Source organism: Euprymna scolopes, chromosome 5, assembly GCF_053919585.1.
Source record: "Euprymna scolopes isolate OS-2025 chromosome 5, ASM5391958v1, whole genome shotgun sequence".
In the NCBI taxonomy this organism is placed as follows: Eukaryota; Metazoa; Mollusca; class Cephalopoda; order Sepiida; family Sepiolidae; genus Euprymna; species Euprymna scolopes.
In genome coordinates this window covers 148,358,074-148,385,533 of record NC_136486.1, presented here as the reverse complement: position 1 = coordinate 148,385,533, position 27,460 = coordinate 148,358,074, and the positions used below count along the sequence as shown (strand labels likewise).

Sequence of the window (27,460 nt, the reverse complement as noted above, 5' to 3'; positions counted from 1 at the left end):
GAATTCAATGTTGATGTCTGCTCATGACAGTTTAGAAATGAAAACAAAGCGAAGATTTTGCCTTTTCCTTCCCATTTTTCTTTGCTGAAATTCATATTGGCATTAAATCTTATTGTCAAAACCAATGAATAGCCAATCAGCAGCCTCCCCTTTCCCCTAATCGCACTTTACTCAAATCCCAACTCAGGAGTGCTTTAAGGAATGCCCAAGTAACAGATGTGCAACAACAACAACACACACACACACACACACACGACACGCTTCTTTCTTTAATTTAGACGCGTTTTCATATATCTATGAGAGTAATTGCTACTTATGCAGAATAGGAACCGTGCTGAAAAATAACGTCACTATTTAAAAAGCCATTCTTAAAATGGGGAGGGTTTTTTTTTTAAACATTCTGTATTTTCATCTAACAATTTAATTAAAAAAATATACGGTAAAAACTGAATTTAACTTTAAATCTTATCTGAAATTTATAATGAAAGTGGTCCTGAATCTCTAAAGTGCCCTTCTAACCGCAGGAAGCCGAACCTTCTTTAAAACAAAAAATATATCTTGTTTTTATGAAATTTATAGCATATGTAAAAAAAAAAAAAAATTCCAGGGGAGACAATGGAAATAGTCTTTAATCTTTCTGTTACCCTCTATGTGCCTGATATCTATCTGCTTCCACTTCTAAGTGACCCATAGAGAGAGACGCTATTAAAACTTCAAATAGATGTGATTTTAATGAAATTTAAACAATATAAGACACTAATTCAGAGTTTTCCAACTTTTCAGCTTCTTCTGATTATATTAAACGGCAAGATACTTATGCAGAATATGAACCATGCTGAAATAATAACGCTATTATTTAGAAACCCATTCTTAAAAAGAAACCGTAAAAATTGATTTAACTTGTAAAATCCTATATAAAAAAAAGCAGCACGGTCAGTATTCTGCATGAGTAATGAATTATTTTCTGTTTATCGATTTCCCAACCAAATTCATCCAGGAGATTTTTTTTTATCTATAGTGTTGGATAAGGACGAGCATTATCATGATGGAAGATGACTCTTTTTCTGTTGACTACAGAAGTTTTTTTCAGTTGAGCATGGGTGAGAATATTGCAAAAGAATATGAATAATCCTTGACTAACATGAAAGAAAAATTTACAAATTTATCATGATGATATGTTTAAGTAATGACAATATGCAAAAATTAAATTACAATAGTTAAAAAAAATTACAATAGTTAAAAAAAAATTGCAATAGTTAAAAAAAATAAATTACAATAGTTTAAAAAAAATAAATTACAATAGTTTAAAAAAATAAATTACAATAGTTTAAAAAAATAAATTGCAATAGTTTAAAAAAATAAATTGCAATAGTTTAAAAAAATAAATTGCAATAGTTTAAAAAATAAATTACAATAGTTAAAAAATAAATTACAATAGTTTAAAAAAATAAATTACAATTAAAATGCTACAAGCAGAAAAATCTTTTTAACCCATCTGATATTATATAAATGGCAGTATTGTGTGTGTGTGTGTGTGTTCGTGCGTGCCCAGCTAAAAAGCAGAAACCACACAGGACGTACTCACAAATCTGATGCATTCCTTTTCTTGAAAATAATATGAGAACAGTTTTTTTTTTTTTTGTAATACTTTTTTTATTACCACCAGGAACAAAATTATTTAGAAGAAGGGGTCGCCATTTAGGGGAATCTTTTGAATAATTTTATTTTGTTATCGATACGCCTCGGCAACGCCAGATAGCCATACTAGTTTCTAATCATTGGAATCTGTTGTAGCTGAGTTTATCAAAAACATTGAAATCCGAAATGCTTTACAGTAACGTGTCTTACCTTTAATGCAGAAAAACGAAATTGAAAAAGAATGGATAGTTCTTGACTGTAATTACTATTATTTGATGAAATCAGTATTTTTATATCTTTATTCGTCAGATGCAGCAATTTTTTGTGTGTGATTTCTACCTGAATTATTTTCTACATGATGTTCATCTCTATACTTGGTCTGCTGTATGTAGTGAGATGTGTATAATCCCATTATGCACATCTGTTATTAGAGCCTATCCATGTTGTTTTTGTCATCGCTCAAATTACAGGACTCAACTTTTCTCTATGGATGGAGGTTATATATATATATATATATATATATATATATATATATATATATATATATATTTGTTTATTGTTATATAAACATGCTCACATCCCGCTGCTACAAATAGCCACTTGTTTCAATCAAACAACAGATATTATCAGGCAGCGACTTGACTATTCAAAAGTTCAATGAATAATCTTATTCATAATATTATTATAATAAGATTATTCATTGAACTTTTGAATAGTCAAGTCGCTGCCTGATGATATCTGTTGTTGCAAAGTGGCTATTTGTAGAAGCGGGATGTGAGCATGTTTATATAACAATAAACAAGTATTATCAGCTCTTTTTATTGAGCACTATCTAACAACCTCGTTGAATTCATTAGTCCATTACTTTTGAATAAAAAAACCCGAGTATATATATATATATATATATATATATATATATATATATATATATATATATATATATATATATATATATACTTACTAATACTTGGATAAAAGAGATGAAGAAAGATTGTCCACCCTTATCCTAAACTATTGCATTGCTCACTCTGCATTGCCCTCATTGAGTTTTGGGATGAGCAACTACTTTCTGCATTCACTTGCTTTCACGTCTGATTAGAAAAAGATAGCACAAACGAGGTCAGATCTTCAGTTTTTTATTGAGGGATCTTATTCAGCCATTCATTGCATTTTTCGCTTTTAACTAATCGACTATTCTAAGGCCCTCATTATGTAACATTATCCCTTATATGTCAATATAACTTGGAAACTCGGAAAACTCAAAGACTGAACACATATTCAAAGATGAGGGCAAGTTAGAAACATCTAAATATTATACAGACATTGCAATTTGGATTAACAGGAGTCATATAATGTAAAATAAATCCTCCTTCCAAGAATTGTAATCATTATGGAATTGCAAACGAAGACTGGAACAGTGGAAGTAAGGAATAATAAAAATGAAATTAAATTATTTTTCTTTTTGTTTTTTATTGTTTTTTTTTGGAGGCAAACAGATGCACCGGATTCTATCAATAGACGGTTCTTTTTTTATTCAAGTGTCATAAAATTTGTTTAAGTAAATATTTTCTCTTTTGTTATCCGCCCCCCCCCTTAAAATGTAGTTTATTTATTTGTTTCTCTATTTTACTCTTTTAGCATGACATTTCAATTTTTAAAACTTTCCAAGTGGAAACAATTATTAAATTTATTTATAAACCATATGCTATTCTTCAATTTTAATTTCGAAACGTCCTATAACTGTATAGTGATATGTTTTATATACGTACATAAAAATGCAAAAGCTATGCGTGAGGAATCAACTGCCGTGAAGAGTCAGGTAAAAGCAGCAACATTAGCAGCCCCAGCAGCCATCCATCTTCATCTGCACCAAGTGCAGGAGGGACTATATAACCACCTCCGGTGGTGCAGATAGGTCATCAAACTGTTAAAACGAAAAATATGTTCCTATGTAGGTGTTCATATACTAATGTGCATGTCTGTGTGCAGATATATTGTAATTTACTAGCAGACTGCCCGACGTTGCCAAGTCGTAAAATATGTATAAATATTATATTTTAATTCATACAGAAACTGAGACATGTGCATGCGAGTATTATGGTTTTTCTAAACAGTTCACTTCTTGTAAGTAAACAAAAAAAATACTCTAGCTGAGATCGAAAACAAAACCTAAAGACAGTGAGTCAAGTACGATAACCATTAGGCCAGCTTGACACGTTTTTAAAGTGTGCCCAAACCTACTCATTCTTAACATAAGGAATCTTTCACGTTAATGATTCATGCATGCTTATTCATGAAACAGTTGCGAAACAGATAAAAATCTGATGACTCCCCCACATACAAATTCTTGCACTTTTGACCCCTTAGTAGCCCTTTTTACCGGATTACCAATTAAAATGTTTTCCACGTGTCTGAATACCCTATATACCAAATTCCAATTCTGTAGATCAAAAATTTGTTGAGTATATAGGTTGAGAAGTGTCCTCACACACCCACATTCTCACTTTTATAGATAATCAATTTAATTATATGTGGGCAATACACACAAACACCCACCGATATATATATATATTATTCTGTCTGTCCATTCAAATGTTTCTCAGAAACATCTTCTCAGTTTAAAAATGGAGCAAGACATAAAACAAAATACTGGCCGAGAAGATAAAAGAATTAAATAAAATTTAAATAAAAATTAAAGAAAAATTATCTCAGTAAAGTGATCTCTCTGTCCAGTCCGTCGGGCTTACATTTTAAACAGCATTTTCTTTGGTCTGTTACGTTTACACTTGAAATGATGCATTTGCACAGCCCTTAAGAATGTATTTTATTGTCTAACTTTTTTTTTTTATCTTTGCAGATCCTCCAGCACTGCCCAAAGTTTATCAAAGTGCAGAATTCCCCTGGGCAGAAAATAGTACTGAACACTTAATATGCCGTTCAGATCCTGAGGGCAATCCTCCCCCGACATCCTACGTTTGGATCTCTGTTCATGGGGACAGAGAACAAAACATCCAGAGCGATGGTGAGGGCCGGTTGACCTTCCATCACGTTAGCAGGAACAGCAGTGGATTAGAGTACTACTGCGAGGCAAGCAACCAATATACACAAATGTCGGAGTTGATAATGAGATCAAGAAATCTCACCGTTCGGGTGACATGTAAGTTTTTTTTTTTCTTTTTTTTGTTTTTTTTTACACAGTGATCACCACTTATCAAGGCCCGGAAGCCACTCAGGGATAAGGGTTATTGCAAGTACATTACGTTAGTGTGGAGATTTGCTGAAGTGTTTACTTAATGGGGCGGTTCATTAGGAATTTGTTAACGTTGGACTTGAAGACATCTAAGTTGTAGTCAGGTGGGAAACAGACAGACGGAACAGAGTTCCATAGGCGTGCAGTTCTAAGAAAGAAGCTTTGTTCATGGAATTCACGTTTTGATTTAGGCACAGATAAAGAGTGGGGGAAATTGTTTACATTGGACTTGAAGACATCCAAGTTGTAGTTCGGTGGGAAGCAGGCAGACGGAACAGAGTTCCACAGGCGTGCAGTTCTAAGAAAGAAACTTTGTTCATGGAATCCGCGTTTTGATTTAGGCACAGATATAGAGTGGGGGAATTTTTTCACAGTGGATTCAGCTAGACGGGTGGTTTTCGTGAAAGATTGGCGAGGGGGGACCAGAGATTGGAGTTCAGATGAGCACCTGCCATGGAAATAACGATAAAACAAGGATATGCTCGCAACGTCTCTTCTGTGGGAGAGAGGTGGCAGGGTAGAGAAAAGAGCATCCCCCACTAAGCCACGAAGTCTATTTTGTACTCTGTCAAGGCAGGATAGGCTGTTTTTAGCAGCTCCTGCCCAGATATGGCAGCAGTATTTCATCCTTGTCATTTCTCTTAATTTTATTATTTTTGTATGATTTATTTTAAAATATGGAAAGCAATCGTCATCATGAACGAAAAGGATATTAATCTTAATACAAACCACAAAGCATTTCATAACTCGTATGACGTACTTTTCTATTTAAATCGCTCCAGACAAGGTATGAAACCACATGGAGTAAAGAGCTAAAAACAAAATGCTACATTAAGGTAAAAATTATCCAAATTTAAGTCTTAAATAGATAGATTCCATACTAGAAGGCAGAAATACTTCCTCTTTTGTCAAAAACATTGCTCATGGAATATAAGGACTAAAGAACAAAATATGGGAAACGAGAGTAATGCGGGTGTTGAAAGTAAACCCAACTTTCACTTTCTACTCTCCTGGAGCAGTAAAATGATGCAACCACTTTTCCATCTACTTTCGCAACAGATATTATCTAAAGTCTCCCATTTAAAATCAGGAGAGTATATAAGTCCTGGAAACTTATCAAAACAACAGACTTGACACGTGGAGAATCTGCAGAAGCAGTTTGTCTTGCTTGTTCTTTCTTAAATATCAATCATTAACTCAAAGACACCTCTACCCAAAAAAGATATGGTTTATTTCATTATCCTGCGTACATTAATCGGGCAGAGAGGTAGACATAATTTACTGTAACCATTTTTTTTAACGAGTTGACATTTTAACATTTTGTTCGTTCCGCTTATAAGCAAATTCTTTCTCCAACTAAATTAATGCTCATTAATACTTCCGTTTTTGTATTTTCTTTTCCCATACGTTGAATGTGTACTTTTGAATTCCTCACAATCTGAATCCTGTCTATAAATTTATTGATTAAATATAAAAAATTTATTGATCAAATATAAAAATTGTAGAATAAAAGTAAGATAAAAATGAGATTTTCTCCTTTATTAAATATTTTATGTCTAAATTTTCTGTTATGTTTAATCTATATTTTTTTCCTCTTGTTAAACCCAAATAAGACATATTACCACTTTGGCACAAAGGGCTACTATTTGGGACCCTATTTACTAGGTACTGCGTGAGGAGATGAGCGAGAAGTCTGTTCATATTACATTTAAACTTTTGCATGTTAGTATAGTCAAAGAAGCAGGAAACAGGAAGACAATTTCAGAGTCTAGAAGTCTTTCTAGCATTCAGAGATCTCTGCAGTGAAGGGTGGGATTTTGCTGCTAGACAAGGGGATACAAGTGCAATGAGTTCCTCAAAGCACATTTCATGAAAGTACTTGTAAAACAGACACAGTTATGAAACATTATGGTGATGGGACAGAGGTTTGACTTTGGTTGATAGTGTGAGATATATTCAATTAAAGACCTTTTTGTTTTTTGGACCCTCGTTAAGAGTAAGAGGCTAGTGGAGCCTGCACTATCCCAGATATGACAACGATACTTTATGCGTGGGCAAATGGTGGCTTGAACTGGCTAAACAAATCTTGCAGTTTTTTTTTTTCACTGAACATTTATTTTTTACACAAATCTGTCCTAGGGCAATGAAAGAACCTTGAGCTGCCAAAGAACAAACACAACAAAGATAAAAGTCACGTTGTTCCAACTAATGTTTACTTGTGTTCCTAACAGCTGAAAAACAGTTGTTCTTTCTTGTTTGTTCCATTCCACTTCCGTAAAAGAAAAGATAAAGGAATTGATTTCTATCCGAACTGAAACAGCAAAACATACAGAAAACAATCTGAAAAAATATAAGAAAAAAGCAAATAAAAAATTAGTTTAAGATGTCATGCAGGATAAAAGAATAAATGATTGGCCCGAAGATTCTAGAATCTTCTTAGGTTTTATGGATTCTCAGTCCGTTTAGCAATAACTATTGTAATATGATAGGCACTATTTCTGTCAGGGCCGTTGTTATGTTGCATATAAAAATACTATCCTACAAGTATTTAGGGATGTATAATTGGTCTAATGCATACTGTTGGTGCCTATATCTTGTGGGGATCTACGTTATGGGTAACAATGAACCCTTTCACTTATGGTAAAGACTTGGAGAACATGCGTCTGTGTGTGGTGCACAGGTTATGCACAATCGCAGACTGGCATGTAACCACTCTTTTTATTTGTCTTTTTTCAGTATATTTTATTTCCATTAAAGACCGACTTGTCTCTTTCTTCTGGACTCTTATCGGCCCACAACACAATATAATCGTCCAAATTTCATTGACATGCCAGTGCCTTTCAGATTATTGGTTATGTTGATGTCGAGCCCAGTTATCTTTAAATGGGTAACTATTTTAGAAAAAGTAGACGTTGTAAGCAAGCATTCAATCCAGGTCTGTGAATGAATACTAGCTTTGCTGGGAAATATAACCAGTGACAAACTGGCGTTCTTTATATCGATGGTTCAAACTATCTACATTTTTTAATATAAGACTGGGATTAACTACTACTACTACTATTACTACTACTAAGCAATTGCTACTGCCATTTAAATAAAATTAATTCTATTGTGCTCATTTATACACTAATAATGTTTGCAAATATATATTTTTCTTATCAATGAATAAAGTATCAAAATCTTTAGTAGAATCTAAGTATAAAATATTTGGATTATCACCATTTTAATAGAAGTTCATTTTCGATGGCAATACGTTCTGAAAAACTTCATAAGGTTAACATCGCATGAAGAAACGTACGCTTAATGTCTACATCAGTTTTTATGCATTTAACGTGATTTCCTCAAGAAACGTATCTAAAATAGAAACTGGTTTATGAATAAAATAAATACCTGTGTACATTTTAATGTGGTCGTTAAACTCGAACTCTGGCGTTATCTTTCAACCACTCGAACCCACACGTTGTCTGGTACCGTCGCAAAGAAACAAACAAAAAAAGGAAAGAAATAAAAATCTGACTCTACATTTTTTAAAAGTGCAAATGAAATGCATTTATTTGTGGTTCTTCCAACAATAACGCATTTCATTATCTTTCAAGAGTCTTTACGCACACACGTGTTTTACAACGCTCTGCCATATAACATGAGCTTTTTAAAAGTCTCTCTCCCCGCCACCTGACACTGGCCATAGCCAGAGCTTTCTTGCTTTCGACTTCACACATTCATCTTCCCCGGAACGCACTTTGCTTCTCCTTATGCTCAACCACATGCTGTCCGTTTTTTCTCCTATTTTTCCTCCTCCTTCCCGTGATATCAGCGCATGCACACTTGCATTATTTGTATATGTGCTAAGGCGGCTGTTGGTGTTAATATTTTCGATAGTAAGCTATTCTACAGTGGTTGCTGATTTTCTCACATTCTCGCCATACACGCTATGTTATACATTGAACACAAGTTGCTTTTTTTTTACTCATAACTAGTTAGGGATGCGCATAACTTTCCCAATAGAAATGATCTGAGGTAAAATTTTGGAGGCGGTAAATAATCATTTACACTATGATTGGTAAGTTTTTTAATCCATTTGTAATATGCACTTGGCTATTTGTCAAATAAACTTGGTGTATCTGATTAAGGTACTTGGTAATTTGTTAAATGTACCTGGCAATGTGTCAAGTATATGTGGCCATTCATCAAATTCACTTGGCCATTTGTCAAATCTACTTGGCATTTTATCACAGGTATTTTGATATCTAGGAAATTAATCTTGCTATTTCAAAGGTTCTTGACAATTTGTAAATTCCACTTTCTCAATTCTTCAGATTCAAAAGACCATTTGTCAAACGTAATTGGTAGATTGTGAAATCTGCTTGGCTATTTATTAAACCCACTTCGACATGTAAGTAGATGCAATAGATCTGGCAGGATTTGGACCCCATATTGCTAGTTCTATTGATATCCATTGCAAGAGCAAACATTCTCAGGTAATATGAATTGGAATATCGCTCCAGACATGGCATAAAGCCACCTGATGTAAAGAACTAAAATAAATACGACTTCAAGGTCAAAAGCTAGCCAATGATAAATGTATGATAGATCCCGGCACAGAAAACTGCAATTCTTCTCCTTTTGTCAGAAAAATCGCTCATAGAATGTGAGGACTAAAGGACAAAATAAGAGGAATGAGAGTTACAAGGCTGTAGAAAGTAAACCAAACATTAATTTCTTCTCTTTTTATATAGAAGATGCTGCCAAGGCTGTTGTAAAGAAGGCAGGCTCCTTTTACCGGTCTAGAAAAAGTCTCACACCTGTCAGTATCATATAGCTCTTAAAAACTACCATTCGACTGTGTTACATCTTAGCTGATGCATCAACTACTGGACTCTCCTTCATAGACAAGGTGCCAAAAGGAGTTTCTAATCTAATAGCTGTCTCCTTAACATGGCCACAGTTTTGCAGCCTAGTGCTTGTTTTAAAAGTACTTCCACAGAATTTACTCCAATTAATTTACCTCTCATTGAAAATACATGGTACCTATTTGACTAATAACCAAACCCCATCTCTTTACTGTAAGCCCCTAGATGCTGCAAAATTTTCTACTCTAATATCTTCTTTTCTCAGAGTACTTATCTTTGGAATTCCTTCTGTTCCCAGTTTCCCCCGACCATAACAACATACAGAAACTTAAATGTAATGTGAACAAAAATCTTGTTGTACAACTCCTCACCTAGATTGACTACATAAATTTGACCACTACTAAAGTACACCTCAGTGACAATTTGCCTTGTTTGGGGTGAACAAAAGTTAAAAAAGAGAAAAGCAAACAAAAACTAACCCCCCCCCTTAACAATCAATTTGTTGTAGTACCCCATTCTGTTATGATATTAAAACCATTTAATTTTGTTTTACTCTTTGTCATCTGCGAGTTGTATGTAATATGATACTATTATGGCAAAATGGTGACTTTATGAAGTCGGATTATATTTCATATGATTTGCTAACTTAGTAAAAAAAGCCTTCAGGCTTTTCTTCTGCATGGAAAGGTCATATGTTTAACGAGGCATCATTATTTGCAATGGAGATCTTACAAAGTGATTCATTAAAAGAAGTGTTAATGGGCGGAGAAACTATAGAATTTCTGCTACGTGTACTTTAACCAAATATTATTTCAATCTGCAAACGGCTTAATGATTCCATCTTGCAATTATCACACTTGCAAAGAATCTAATCCTTTATTTCTCTTGTAGCATTATTCAGTGTTCCATTCTACAGCTCCAGCAAGACAAGAAAAAGAAATAAATTGTAACACTATCATACCTTCCCTTTCATAAGTATATGTCTGTCATAATTGATAGGTAGATTAGTAAATCCATTATCTATATTATATTTCTCTTAGTTTGTCTGTCTCACATTATCTTAGAAACTATTGAGTCGATCTGGTTGAAATTTTGTATCGTGCAGCAAAATATATTACAGCATCCGTTCGATGCGCTGTTACAGATTAATAGGGAGTATTCATTCTAGAATTTTCTTAGAAACTATTTGGACCATCTGGCTTAAATTTTATAGGAACTTTTGTTTGTTTTGTTTTTGATAACGTTTAACGAACTCAGTATTGTGGTATCCGTTCGATGCACAGTTAGGGATTATGTAGCAGAAGTAGCAATAACTAAAATGAGGGGAAAAAGAGCTTACCTCGGGTACGTCTGTTGTGTCACCGGTTGGGGGGAAAAGAGAATTCCAAGATGGCGTCCGGGGGTTTTTATTAGCGTTTACCCCATGCAACTCTCGGAAAATCATGTTTCTTTCTCATGTGATTATGCAAATGGATAATTCCCGGCCACTATAAAAGCAGGAGGCTAGAGACGAGTCGGCAGTGTCCTGCAAATTGTGTGTGTGGGTGTTTCTGGCGATTGGAGTGTGTCTTCTTTTACCACGGTTATCACGGACAGGAATTCCCTCTCTTCTGGAGGTGGGCGATATTGACTATTTTGAAGTTGTACTGTTGCTGACAGAACATTTATTTTTTTTTTTGCCTACTACATTTTTTGTTTCAAACTATTTCGGCTCGAATATGGCGAAGGTGCGGATAAGCAGTGATATTATCAAGCCGTTCTCTGGCGAGGGAGACGTTGTAGCGTGGCTGAAAAAAGTGAGACTTGTCGCACAACTTCAGCAGGTGGATGACGTAGCAAGTCTGCTACCTTTATACCTGGAAGGCGATGCGCTGGCCCTCTACATGGAAATGGAGGAGGACGATCAAAAGCAAATAGACCAGATTGAGGCTCGATTAAAGGAGGCATTTACTGATGATGCGTTTGCAGCATATAGAAAAATAATTATGGTTAGATGGGCTGGTGAACGTGTGGATGTGTACGCCAACAAAATCAGGCAGTTGGTTGGATTGGCCGGATTCACAGGAGAAAGCTTAGAGAGACTCACAAAATTAATTTTTGTCACTGGATTCCCTGACACCATCTCAATTGCTCTTCAACAGGTGCCAAACATCAAAGCCCTGACCATGGGGGAGCTAATGTCGAGAGCGAGAATTTTGACGACGACTGGCGAACAAAATCAGGATGTGGTTGCGGCCACACGCTCACCCAACAACAGGGCCCAGAATAATCCTGTTAACGTGACCTGTTTCAAATGCAATGTTAAAGGCCACCTTGCAAGGGACTGTCGAAAACGTGGAACACGGTGTTACCGTTGCGGTGAGAGTGGACACTGGGCTCGGAACTGCTCGGGAAACGAGCAAGGGGAGGACGCATAAGCGCCAGTCTCCTTCCCAACCAAGATGTGAACACGACGCTCCCGGTGATAAGCATTCATGTTGATGGGACGCGATGTTTGGCGCTTATTGATACAGGATGCTCCAGGACAATTTTACATGCAGACCGGTGCCGGTCTTGGAGAAAAACAAACGTAAATGTCAACACAATTGGTGGAATGTCCCATGCGTGCTGCGGTGTTGGAACGGTCTCTGTATCCACTGATGAAGGTGTGTCTGCCAGAGTCGATGTGTTGGTGGTGCATGGCAAGCCACTGGGATTTGACTTGCTTCTAGGGATCGACGCCATAAAAGCTCTAGGAGGTGTCGTTGTCAAGCCTACAGGATCAGTGCGGCTGGGCGCCAGGAAAAGTATTAAATGCGCAGCCATTTCTATCGATGAACCAGATTTCACTGCTACCTTTGACCATCAAAACCGAACGTGGACCGCATCGTGGAAATGGTCTGTGGACCACCCCCCTGAAAGGCTGCAGAATCGAGTGTCAGAGTACCCAGTGTCAGCAGAAATTCGTGAAGAATACACGCAGGAGCTCCACACCTGGATAGATAATGGTTGGCTCGTGCCATACCCAGAGGATAAATTAGGACCCCCCAAAGGTCTAATTCCCCTGATGGCTGTGATACAGCAGAACAAAGCCAAAGTGCGCCCGGTGATGGACTACCGGGAGCTAAATCATTACGTAGACGCATTTACGGCCAACGCAGATGTTTGTGCGGCTAAGCTGCGTGAGTGGAGACAAAAGGGTGCTAACGTGTCTCTACTGGACCTCAGAAGAGCATACCTACAAGTCCGGGTCCATGAGACACTGTGGCCATACCAGACTGTGGAAATCGATGGGAAAATATACTGTCTGACCCGTCTGGGGTTTGGTTTGAATGTGGCTCCCTTGATAATGAGAGCAATTGTCAGCGAAGTACTATCTCAGGAAGAAGTTATAAGCCGCGCAGCATCTGCTTACATTGATGACATTTTTGTCAATGAAGACGTGGTGCCCGCGACCCGTGTGAGAGAACACCTTGCGCAGTTCGGGTTGGAGTGCAAGAACCCGGAGCAGTTAAAGGACGGTGCACGGGTGCTGGGATTGGCAGTCAGGATGGAACGCAATGAACTGCGATGGAAGCGAGGAAATGCAATTCCGGAGGCTCCCAGTATTGTTACGCGACGAGCAATCTTTTCCCTGTGTGGTCGACTTGTCGGGCACTTTCCGGTGTGCGGTTGGCTTCGTGTGGCTTGTGGAATACTCAGAAGGAGAGTAAGTTCAGTAACGAAGGGCTGGGATGATGAAGCAAGGGACGCCGTACTACATCGTATGATGTTCGAAACCTTAAAATCTGCGCAGCAGAACGATCTGGCACAGGGAAATTGGTGTGTGGACGGCAAAGAGCTGAATGTTTGGGTCGATGCTAGCTCCCTAGCAATTGGGGCAGCCTTGGAGATGTGTGAAACTGTGTTGGAAGATGCATGTTGGCTGCGACCTGAAGATGACTCTCAACATATCAACTTGGCTGAACTGGATGCCGTATTGAAAGGCATCAATTTGGCTCACCAGTGGCAGAGCAAGGTGCTACACATAAAGACAGATTCTGTTTGCGTATACCATTGGGTCTCGGACACGCTAACTGGAAAGGCGCAAGTACGCACCAAAGCAGCAAGCGAGATGCTTATTAGGAGGCGATTAAGCACTCTTAAGGAGCTTGTGAAAGAGTACGGGCTGACTGGATGTGACGCTGGTTCCATCAGCACGAAACATTGCTGACCGACTGACACGAGTGCCACAGCGGTGGTTTGAGGCAATGAAAAAGAAAAACGGTCTTGACCCAGTGATAGGCGTGGTCCACACAGACGAGCTGGATGAGAGTCAAATCATGGCTATTCACAAAGATAGTGGACATCCGGGGGTGCGACGCACTACCTACTTTGTCAGGAGAAGATGTCCAACCACGACAAAAGCAACTGTCAGAACGGTCATACAGAAATGCGAGGAATGTCAGTCCATTGACCCAGCGCCAGTCAGGTGGGAAAAGGGAAAGCTGGAAGTTAATGAGAATTGGCAGAGAATTGGAATGGATATCACGCATTATGACACCTTCCATTTTTTAACTTTAACAGACTGTGGTCCATCGCGTTTCTCCATTTGGAGGAAATTGGCAAGGCAGGACTCGGCAAGCGTGATTCATCAGTTGGAGGCAGTGTTCCTCGAGCGTGGCGTGCCGCATGAACTCCTTTTAGACAATGACACAGCTTTCTGCAGCAATATGTTCCAAGCATTTGCATGTAAATGGGGAGTTCACTTGCGATTCCGTTGTGCATACGCTCCAGCCGGGAATGGCATAGCGGAGCGATGTCACCGTACAGTGAAATGAATAGCGGCTAGAATGTGTTGTCCCATACAGGAGGCTGTCTACTGGTATAACATCACACCAAGAGACGACACATCTCCCTCCACTGCGCCTGCCAACAGCATTTATCAATACGAAGTTCGAGTGAAGGAGACCAATCTCGCAACTGCGTCCCCAGGTCCCAAGAACAGCTTTTACCAGGTTGGAGATCGCGTATGGGTCAAAAGACCGCAAAATCGATGTACCACGAGGTTCGGCAAGGGTGAGGTGACCAAGGTGATCAGCCCTCAGTCGATTTTGGTGGACGGTGTGCCTCGTCACGTGAAGGATTTGCGCCCTCACCATTATGTTGCTACATCGGAGGAAGAGGGAGACTCAGACAGTATGATGTCTTTTGAAAAGACAGAGAGTATGATGCAGGACAACGGAGAGGATTTTGAGCCATATAATGTACATACTGAAGAAGCGGAGGAAGGACCACCCGTCTTGCCTTTACGAAGGAGTACCCGACAGAGACGAATACTGTCCCCCTGCCCTGATTGTGAAACACCGCCTATGGAGCAGACTGGTGGCAATAATCGCGATGAGGAGGATGGCAGGGAGGAAGTGCTGCCTCCGGTTCTTCGGAGAAGTACCAGACAGAGACGGCTGCTCCCCTGCCCCGTTTGTGATCATGAGATCAGGGGGGAGTGTAGCAGAAGTATCAATAACTAAAATGAGGGGAAAAAGAGCTTACCTCGGGTACGTCTGTTGTGTCACCGGTTGGGGGGAAAAGAGAATTCCAAGATGGCGTCCGGGGGTTTTTATTAGCGTTTACCCCATGCAACTCTCGGAAAATCATGTTTCTTTCTCATGTGATTATGCAAATGGATAATTCCCGGCCACTATAAAAGCAGGAGGCTAGAGACGAGTCGGCAGTGTCCTGCAAATTGTGTGTGTGGGTGTTTCTGGCGATTGGAGTGTGTCTTCTTTTACCACGGTTATCACGGACAGGAATTCCCTCTCTTCTGGAGGTGGGCGATATTGACTATTTTGAAGTTGTACTGTTGCTGACAGAACATTTATTTTTTTTTTTTGCCTACTACATTTTTTGTTTCAGATTAATAGAAATTAATCCCACAATAACACATTTACTCTGGAAGTTTTCTCGGTTTATGCGCAAATTTTGTGGTTGTCTGTCGTTTTTATATACGCACCTTCTATAGACGACCCATGTAGATTATGTCTTCATAAAAAATTTGCTATCCTGTACTTTAAAGAACCCAAACATCTATTAAACTGTAGAAGAGAAATAGCAAACAACTGTGTTCACCAGATAAAATTTACTCTTGGATAGCGATACAAAATAGTTTTAAAACTAACAAAAACAATAGAAAATAAACAAATAAATAAATTAAATAAACATGAATATACATAAACGATCACACATATATGTATGTATATATATATATGGTTATATATATATATATGCATATATGTATGTACATATATATATATTTATATATAAAGTAACATAAAAAAACACATAACCTAGATTTAAAACAGGTCAAGAAACTAGATATCCAGGCTAAATAGAGCACACACTAAGGAACAGGTCAACCAGAGGTCAAATAGGCATTTGTCCGATAAGTGCACGTTCGTTGGCTGATAGAAAGGGCGCGGTGGATACTAGAAAGCTGATTGGCTAACTAAAATCTCAATAGAAGGTGCGTATATAAAAACGACAGACAACCACAAAATTTACGCATAGGCCTGAAGAGTCTTAGAGTGGATGAAACGTGGAATAGTCAGTGTAGCTTAATCGCCATATATATTTTATAACTTACTAACTAGCTCTACCTACGTATTTAGCACTTTTGAAGTAAATACTTAAAATTTATGCATAAATTCATACTTTCGTATATTAATTTTATGTGAGTAAATGAAGTAGTTATATATATATATATATATATATATATATATATTTATAATTAACGATTATTCACGGCATGTTTATATTTTACAATGTTTTATATATTGTATGATAACATCGAAAATATAAGTTGTTAATATTTGCATTTTCAAATTCTTTGTTTATTTTGAATAATTAAAATAAAGATCTAATGAAGAGGAATAGTAATTTAAATTCTGCTTGGTTCGGTATTTCACTTGATTGTAATCTATCTACGATATTTGACAGTTTGTTAAGGAAACTTAACAATGTGCCAAAGGTATATGGCGATTTATTTAATATACCTGGACAGTTGCACTTGGTTAATTGTAAAACCACACTTGGCGATTTATTAAAAAAGCATTTCAAAAGCATTCAAAAATTTATTAAATCAAATTCACTATTTATATAAATGTATTTAGCAATTTTCAAAATACACTTAACCATTTCCGAAGCTACTTGACCACTTATGAAATCTGCTTGATTATTTGTCTAGTACAGTTGACCATTTGTCAAATTCGCTTGGTCATTTATCAAATCCACTGGATCAGATCCACTTAGCCATTTGTCGTACCCATTTGGCCATTTTCAAATCAACTTAGTCATTTGTCAAATTCATTTGGTCATTTGTCAACTCCGCTTGGCCATTTATTAAATCCATTTGACCATATGTCGAAAGCAGCTCGTGATTTCTTTACTACAATTGCCAAAATGTCAAGATTATGTGCCATTTTTTCAAATAATGAACTCGCTAACTGGTCTCTTCCACATGAATATTTGCCATGTTTATTCCACATTTCATACTGGATTACAGTCCATTATTATCATGTAATCAAAGGTCATATGTTTGGTCACAATCTAGTGGGGATGATTTTCTTCGTCCTTTGCAGTCTATTTCTCACAGAAGTTGTTAGTATTTTTCTGTTCTGTTGTTATTACAATATAAAGTGTTCGATTCGTTAGTTCTTGTAAAACTTAAAGAAAAAGCATGTTCTCTACCACAAATGCAAAGAAATTTTCTTTCTTATTTTTGGCTAACACTAAGAATTTCCATGAACATAGTTTATTTCCCAGAGTATGTTGCCAAGGGATTGCTTCCTTGTAGTATTAAAAATGGTCATCTTCAAATCTAATTTCAATAGACAATTCTCATAAACCGCCATCAAATTTTATTCATTCCATTTATTATTTTTAATCCTCTCATAATATTCATTAACATTCAACTGTTAATTTTTTTCGTCTCACAAACCCTTAAACTTAAGTGACTTTTAACCTTGGTAACTCATTAATAGTAAAAAAAACGTTTATTGTGCTAAGTATTTCGCATTTTGCAATGAGTTCTGTCATAAAAAGAAATGCCTCGAATGACATCCTAATAATTAAATTTTCTTGGTTGGAATGTATGCATCTAACATTTATCATTAGCTAATTGTTTACCTTTGAAGCAATAGTTTCTTACATCAAGTGGTTTCATACATTGTCTGGAGCGATTTCTATAATAAATATATGTACAGGTTGGCCCACTTAAAAGTAGCCCAGAAAAAATTGAGTAGAGAGTAGAAACATTTTTTAATTGTTTAAATTACCTGTAGTGTTATAAAAGATGCTAGAAGTGCTCCCCCTTGATATCAATGCATTACTGGGCACGTTTAACAATGTTTAAAGATAATGCTTGTAGATCTTCTCTGATGATTCTCCTCATAGCATTGGTAATGTTCTCCTTTAGTTGGTCTAGATTGTGAGGATTATTTGCATAAACTTTTTGTTTTTAAGTCTCCCAAAGATAAAAAATTACATGATGACAAGTCCGGGGAATGTAGTGGCGATAATCCTTTGCTTATTTTTCTGTCTTCCGTAAACATGTCATGAACTTGTGTCAGTGATCTGCGAGTCGTGTGGCATGTAGTACCATCTTGTTGGGAAAAGAATTACATTTTGCTATGTGGTGTCAGTTGGTAGTTAAGAGAAAGATTAAAAAGATCAGGTTACTTTTAAGGTGGCCGTTTAATCTGAAAAAAAAAATGATTAAAGATTAGAGAATTGGGCTACTTTTAAGTGGGCCGCCCTATATATATATATATATATATATATATATATATATATATATATATATATATATATACCCAAAGCCTCTGGGCTTGATGGAGTGGAAACTAAAACTTGCTGCTATGGTTTCGAATGATCTGAAATAAAAACAAGGGGAGACTTGATTCCAAATATTTCTCATATGTTATATCTGGAAATAGGGTACGATTATAAATATCTCTAGTATCAAATAATCCTTATACACTGTGAAATTTGCTTTATGTATGAAAATCAAAACGGGGAGATATAACACATGAGAAATATTTGGAATCAAGTCTCCTCTTGCTGTTATTTCAGATCATTTGTAACCATAGCAGCAAGTTTTAGTCTCCCCTTCCATCGAGGCCAGATATTTTGAAATTCATATGCAAAACTAGGAACAAATGACTATGATTGAAATATTGGTAAAGGTGTAGTATCTTTCCACAAAAAAATCCTTTCAAATCACCCTTATTATAGGTTTTTGAGGGTGCTAAAAATGAAAACAACAGTTAAAATCCCAGGAAATGTGTAATTTCAAAGATATGAATAAATTATCGTTTTTCAAAGTTGAGGATCATTTTCCTATATTAATTTAACGTAAAAAAAGTAACTCCCACTTTATAGCAAGTGGGTGCCAGTTTTACATTAAATTAACATAGAAAAGTGATCCCACACTTTTTGAAGCAATAATGTGCGACTATAAGGGTAAATATCACATAGCCCACTACACTATTCAGATCATTAGTTTTCCAACGAACCATCATTTGTTAAATTCTGATGAAAAGTCGCCGAGATTTTACAGATTTTTTGAAGATTATATTATTTGATTATTATATTCTACGGTTAAAATTTATGACAATTGGTAAAAAAATCCCTATATTTCCAAACCAATAAAATATGCCCATATTTGCCTATATAATGCGCAGGCAGACTAGCTTCAGTTTTGCTGCTTTGGGGTGAATTTTGCTAAGGATTTTTTTTGTTTGGTTATGCCCCTGTGACCTTGCTAGGCCATTAATATATATATATATATATATATATATATATATATATATATATATATATATATCACGGTGCTTGAAATCACAACCTAGTAGCAATAGAAATATTTTTGTTGATGCTACAATAAACAATCTTAAAAGTTATAACTAAATTAATATTTAAATCTATAAACTTGAGACAAAAGTATTAAATTTTTCTTTAACATTTTCAGTTTAGAAAATTAAAATAATCATTATAAACACCTCTCACTTCATTTATAAGCACCACCCACTCCAATTATAAGAAACTCCCTCTCCAATTATAAGATGCTCCCTCTCCATTTATAAGCAACTCCCTCTCCATTTATAAGCAACTCCCTCTCCATTTATAAGCAACTCCCTCTCCATCTATATGCAACTCCATCTATATGCAACTTCCTCTCAATTTATATGCAACTTCCTCTCAATTTATATGCAACTTCCTCTCCATTTATATGCAACTCGCTCTCCATTTATAAGCAACTCCCTCTCCATTTATAAGCAACTCCCTCTCTGTTTATAAGCATCTCCCTCTCCAGTTATATGCGCCTCCCACTCCATTTAAAAGCAACCTCCTATCCATTTATAAGCAACTCTGTCTCCATTTATAAGCAACTCCTACTCCATTTATGTGCAACACCATTTATAAGCAACTTCCTATCCATTTATAAACAACTCACACTCCATTTTTAAGCAACTCACACTCCATTTATAAGCAACTCCCTCTCCATTTATAAGCAACTCCATTTATAAATAACTTCCACCCATTTATAAGCAACTCTCTCTCCATTTATAAGCAACTCCTTCTCCATTTATAAGCAACTCCTTCTCCATTTATAAGCAACTCACTCTCCATTTATAAGCAACTCTCACTCCATTTATAAGTAACTCCCACTGCATTTATAAGCAACTCCCACTCCATTTATAAGCAACTCCCACTCCATCTATAAGCAACTCCATTTATAAATAACTTCCACTCCATTTATAAGCAACTCCCTCTCCATTTATAAGCAACTCCCTCTCCATTTATAAGCAACTCCCACTCCATTTATAAGCAACTCCCACTCCATTTATAAGCAACTCCCTCTCCATTTATAAGCAACTCCCTCTCCATTTATAAGTAACTCCCACTCCATTTATAAGTAACTCCCACTCCATTTATAAGCCACTCCCACTCCATTTATAAGCAACTCACACTCCATTTATAAATAACTCCCACTCCATTTATGTGCAACTCCCACTCCATTTATAAGCAACTTCATTCATAAATAACTTCCTCTCCATTTATAAGCAACTCCCTCTCTATTTATAAGCAACTCCCACTCCATTTATAAGCAACTTCCACTCCATTTATAAGCAACTCCCTCTCCATTTATTAGCAACTCCCACTCCATTTATTAGCAACTCCCACTCCATTTATAAGTAACTCCCACTCCATTTATAAGCAACTCCTACTCCATTTATGTGCAACTCCCACTCCATTTATAAGCAACTCCCACTCCATTTATAAGCAACTCCTACTCCATTTATGTGCAACTCCCACTCCATTTATGTGCAACTCCCACTCCATTTATAAGCAACTCCCACTCTATTTATAAGCAACTCCCACTCCATGTATAAGCACGTCCTGATGTATTTTCATAAATGTTTAATAGAAATTACCATTTGAAACTATCATCAAACTATAACAACTGGCTCTACCACTAAACCTTATGAATAGATTTTTCTGCTGAACAGCGTGTCGGCCATTTTGAGTATTTTCTATAAAAATCTATTTCTTATATCTATGCATATACTGCAAACTAAGCATGGCATGTCCGTGTTTGGTTAAGGTTACTTTATCATTTTCACAGACACCTTTTAAGGAAACGTACGAATCCGTCTGTTCTCCATTCATCTATGGATTAAATAGTTAGTCATTTCAAGATTCCAGTACTCTCCATGCCTTTCTAGTAGAGGTCTGGATTGTGTTTTATCTCTTTAGTCTTTACACACTTCAATGGACATTTTTGATTGTTCCAATCGATGTTTGTGCCACTGCATATTTTTGTGTGATGCAGAAGAGAAAGAGATGTCAGATCTCTTGATAAGACAACTAGACTAGAAGAAGGAAAATGACACGAAGATGTTACTGGCTGTGGCTTATTTATGCTTATTAACAAAAGTAATACGAAAACCCGTATTTGAAAATACAAACAGGAAAGTGTTCTAATTTATTTGTCTCCTCGTGATGGCCAGGTTAAAGACAAAATCAATTTTTGATGTTAGGAAAAATCCGTTGTGGATTGCGTGTGATTTTGGTTCATCTCTTTAAAAATGTCACAATGATAAATCAGTAAATAAGACATCATGTAATATAAATAAATTTGTCATTTACAATCCGTTATAAGTATTGTATTTGTTGTAGAACTTTTTAGTGCATAATCTATAATCTACAGTCTATAATAAAGATCAATATGTATTTATCTATTATATAAATTTCACCTGTCAGTTTAAATGTATGCATGTATGTATGTCTGCCTAAAACATTCGACAGAGGCGACAGATTTTCACAAGATCGATACCGTTTTGAAGCTCGACCTTCGGATGAAAAATATTGAAGAATTGGCTAAAAACAAAACATTAATTATTTTACCCTCAACTGGGCACTTTTCTGCAAGGAGCGGTCACTTTTTTCGCCGATATTTTCGAAAGTCACCCCCTCTTTTCGATTGACTAATCTTAATTTAAACCTTCGCTACTTCCGGTTTGGCGATGGACGCAACAGCAAAGGCGTCACTTTTTTTTCATGCCCTTTTTCTCCTTTGCGGTATAGGTTCGAACCTGCCTGCTACCACTTTTTTATTTTGCTCTGCTCACACCCCAAACACCCGGGCAACACCAGGCACCCAGGCTAGTGTGCATATATATATATATATATATATATATATATATATATATATATATATATATATATATATATTCTGTATTAACAAAAACCAAGATTTAAAAAAAGAATTGATAGCAACAAATAGTGTATTTCATTGTTAGTTACAATTGTTTCAAGACTAATTGGTAATTTAGGTATCCAAGAACACACTTCACGAATTGTGATTTTGGTTCTGGAGCCATGAATAACCCCTGCAGATTATGGATGGATGGCAGACGTAGGTTAAAACCATGGGTATATCATCAGCTTCAGGATTAAAGATATACTTTAAAATCTTAATTTGTTGAATAAGCTAGCTTAGCCTTTACTGTATCTGTTTAATTAATAAATCATAGACGCATTTTAGGGTTTACCAAACTAGAAACATCAAACGGCCTTAGTTGTCTGCCTTTAACTGTTATGAGTACCTACGGCAATCTTGGTTTCCCATGATTTCAGCAAATTTTTTAAAATTAATAACGAGTGAGATTATCTCCCTTCATAGCTAAGGGTACCCGATAATCACTAATCCCAATAGATAAGTACGAAAGAGAATGATGGAATAAAAAATAGAATGGGATCCATAACCTTGAATAATGAATGAGGATTAAATAAGTATGAGGTAATGTTGGTCTTTATTTCCCTATTAAATAAAATATAAACCTAAAATGGTCTTAAATCTAAGAAATAAGATAGCCGATATTTTTGTAAACAAAGAAGCAAGCATAGGTCGAATACGAAACTAACATAATTGTAACGATTTAGCTTAGTTGATTTTCCCATATTATAAATATAAAAATAAAATTCTAAAAAATCTTTTTCAAAAATAAATTATGTAAAATAAAAAAAATATAGAAATATGATTTAAGAAATCAACGAATAGTATTATTAATAGATATTAAATGGGTACAGGTTTTTGTGGTAACCTCTTATGACAGGTTTTAAAATAGTGATACGAAAATTAGGAGAGATATAAATATTTAAATAGGCTCCTGACAAAGATGCATCCGGGATAAATGTTTTCGCATGCTTTATTTCCTTTAAGGGAAATGTCTTTACATAATGTTGTATTGTTAAAGTGTTTTTTATTCAATAAGTCTGAAGAAAAGCTATTTATGTGAAAATTTTCAAACGCCATAATGTTTGAATTTGTCCAATTAGTCTTGAAACAATTGTAACTAACAATGAAATGCACTTTTTGTTGCTATCAATTCTTTTTATTTTTAGTCTTGGTTTTTGTTAAAACAATATATGAATGCTCAATTATGAAATATGATAATTTTGTAGCTTACAATTTAAGTCATCTCTCTTTGGCTTAAAATTCATTGGTATATGAAAATTTATTGAATTATACAAACTCAGTAAAATTCGGAACATTACAAACAAGTTATATATATATATATATATATCTTATCACCTCCATTCAGTCTTGAGAGACACTCGATACCCTCTGTAAAGGTAGATGCACATGGAATCTTCAGCCACACTTCTGATTTCAGTGGCAAGAAGTCCAAGCCGACTGGAAACAATGCCGAGATAAGCAGAGAGCACATACAGCCCCTGGTATTCCCAAATGGTCATGAACAGGCTCAACATTGCTGAACTGTTATGATCTAAGGGGAACTGGTGTGTCAGAGAGATTATGCCAAATCTATGTATACACACAAATATGCAAAATATATATATATATATATATATATATATATATATATATATATATATATATATATATATTTCTCTCCCATCACATGAGTAAATAAGTACCGGATTATACCATTTCAAATGTTTAAAGGAAGTAAAAAGCAAATAGAAAGTCAGATCCCCTCCCCCGATAATTTGAAATTAATTCATAACGAAATCTTCCACTCTATGACCATAATGAGACGTTTTCTATTTTCCTTTTTTCTTTTTATACTGATTGATACGTTTTTTCATTATCTTTTTTTTTTCAATTTTACCGTTATAGATATTTTCTTTCTTTTTTACTGCACCGATTGAGTCATCATTCTATATGAATATTAGTATGAACAATGGAGGAGCATAATTTTATTTCACCATTTTTGATGGACGACACTCGTTATATTCTCTGTTTGTATCTATGTAATAGTAAACTGAATGAAGTGCCATACACTATATCGTGAATTATATATTGTCCAATATAAATGTTTTTGCATTTTGCAATAAAATTATCTCTCTTGTTGCAGATCTCTTTGGTGTATTGATAATTATGAATAGCTCTGTGTTTCTATCTTCATAATTGTAAACTGAATAAAGTTTCATACGATATATCGTGTTCTTGTGTTTTTATTACACATTATTATATTTTTTCCAATTTTTTCTTTCTTATTCTTTCTGATTGCAGATCCACCTTCGGGCCATCCGAAAATGCAAGTAAAAGGGCAGAATGAGTCCCTTTATGGCAACGAGACCCTAACGGTGGCTTGTCGTTGGAGGGGAGGAAACCCTGAAGCCAACCTGCGGCTGACTTGCGGAAGCATGACATATATGGGGGTATCTGAAGCCGCTGTGTTGCTGGAGTTTGCAAAGCATCTAAATGTAACGTCATGTACGTGCGAGGGAATGCATCCACTCAAGCATACTTTGCGCACAAAGAATGTCAGCTTTAACTGTGAGTATCAATATAAACATGTTCAATTCGATAAACTTTGACTTTTCGTTTTTGCTCTCACTAATCCAAGATCACCGTTTTCTGAGAGTAGATGGCCTAAAGCAAAATGCAACGATCAAACTGAAAGGTAAAAAGTCTAATTAATCCTAACAAATATAATGTTACGTAACCTAGCAAACACCTGCACCTTCAGTGTTATTTATTGTCTTGTGAGAAGTTACCAAACTAGTTCTAATAAAAAAACAAGTGAAGTATGCATGGTCCCCCGTGAGTCCACAGTAAATGAGGCATAAAATAAATGACTAAGTTCAGCATTTGCCCCCCCCATTTAGTCCCAAAAGTCCTCAGGGGACGTTAAATCTTGGTGAAAATAAACAAACGGTGCTGTTTTTTGGCCTTAACACATGTAAATTTGAGTTCTGCATCATGCAAAAAAAGAAATGACTAAGTCTATCATTCCCCCCTCCCTCCAATTTAGCCTCCAAAATCCCCAAGGCCTTAACATATGGAAATTTGAGTTAAACACCATACAAAACTGCTAAATAGACATACACAGAAAATTTTGAAAATATATGGTAAAATAGTCCCCAAAATGGAGTGTTTTTATTAGCACTAAAAGAGCCCCTGGGGCACACCCGAGAGTTATCGCAAAGTATAGACAATAAAAATTATATAGAAATCAGTTAGTTACAACTTTCAGAAACTTTTATAAAAATCTAATGTTTCAATTTTTTTTATAAGCACAAAAGTGTCAATTTTACCCATTTTAACCGGAAAAGGCACCCCTAGGGAGTCAACCGGAGTTTTCCTGGGAAATCCGTTTTGTTACTTTTTTTTACTCATATCATGTTTAATGTTTGTGCAAAATTTCAAGAAATTCCATGGCATAGTTATTGAGAAGAGTGCGGACAGACGAATGGATGAACGAACAAGGATGAATTTACCCTCCTTTTGTTGGGGGACCTAAAAATATGCTCCAAAGTGTTTTCGTATAGCAGCTACGTCTACTAATACTGAAACTGTGCTCTCTCTTCCGCAAAGGGTTCATGCATGTTTGGTAATGTATTGAGGTTAGACTAACTCCTAGATTTCGTTCAGATTCTACAATTATTAGTTTCGTGTTATTTGGATTCTTCGGACTACTGTTTTCATCTTGGATGCAATTTTCACAAAGTTTCAGTCGAGGTAACCTTGGACCTCCTTCAAGTGTAGCTTGTTAAATTTGAAAATGTTTCTGTTGAACTTGAGAATTTGGATAGAATTTCGAATAGAACCCTATATTTACTATACAGGGGTAGCATGCTCTCATTCTGTCAGCCATGACTTGATAGCAGTCCTAAGTAATTTGCAATTGCATATATCAGTCGCCAACACTGAAACTTGAACCTTCAACCTTTAGAAGAATATCACTTTTACAATTCATTTTTCCAAGTACTCTTACCACTGTGCCACGGGTTCATGTGAATATGAATAATCAATCCTCATCTCAAAAATTCAGAAACGAACTATTAGTTTCCTATGAATAATCTGTTTCATTAAATTATTTGCATAAGTAAAAGTCTATCCATTCAAGGATGCATAAAATTAATTCCATAAACAAAACCATTTTTCTACACAGATTAAGAACAACATATAATGATACTACTCCTTATGTCCAGAATCCTTATTTCAATTTTGATTCTAGTAATTAGTAAATATTTTAGGCTTAAGCGCCACGGTTCTTAAGAACAAATTGAAATTCAAGAAATCTTATATAATTAGTAGTTAATGGCGATGGATAAAATTTAATGCAAGTCTGAAATATTTGAATTTTCACATATACACTCTAAATACACAAAACAAAGTGAAATTTTAAGGGTATATTTATTTTTTAAAAAAATGAAATTAAAGGATATATTTATTAAAAAAAAAATTAATTAAATTTAAGAGTATATTATGAAAAAAAAATTAAATGAAATTTTAAGGGTATATTTATTAAAAAAAAATTAAATTAAATTTTAAGGGTATATTTATTAAATTGCAAAATTTCATGAAATTCACTAAAATTCACAAATAACTGATTATTTACAAAGTTTTTCCATACCTTCTTTGCAAACAGAATTCAACTAAATATACCCCATATTTTCCATCCTTAAGCCTAACAGTTGTGTTCCAAAATCCATAATGATCGGTTAATTAGTTTGAGAGTGAAACTTTTTAGTTTGAGAGTGAAATTTTGCTAGAAAATAAGCGCTTTTGGTACTTGGTTCTTAAAAAGATTTAATCAAAACGAAATCTCATTTTAATTTATCTTTAAACATAAATTACAATTTCCCAATGGAAATCTTGAAACTTATTTTATCGATTATCAACAGAGAATTAATTTAGCTAATTTGTAATTGCTCATCTTTTCTT

The 27,460-nt window shown here is 35.5% G+C and overlaps 1 protein-coding gene across 10 annotated transcripts in view; it reads left to right on the top strand.

The window, feature by feature from the left end:
• The window catches only part of LOC145277016 (synaptogenesis protein syg-2-like), an 824,542-nt gene that overhangs the window by 431,392 nt on the left and 365,690 nt on the right, over window positions 1–27,460 (top strand). For all 10 annotated transcript variants that reach the window (XR_013868085.1, XR_013868082.1, XR_013868084.1 and 7 more), the window contains exons 4-5: window positions 4,496–4,795; window positions 24,800–25,066. Coding sequence is in view for 6 of the 10 variants with exons in the window: in XM_080128618.1 (XP_079984744.1) it covers window positions 4,496–4,795; window positions 24,800–25,066 (567 nt within the window). In the remaining 4 variants the exon portion in view is untranslated. The remainder of the gene's footprint in view (window positions 1–4,495; window positions 4,796–24,799; window positions 25,067–27,460) is intronic.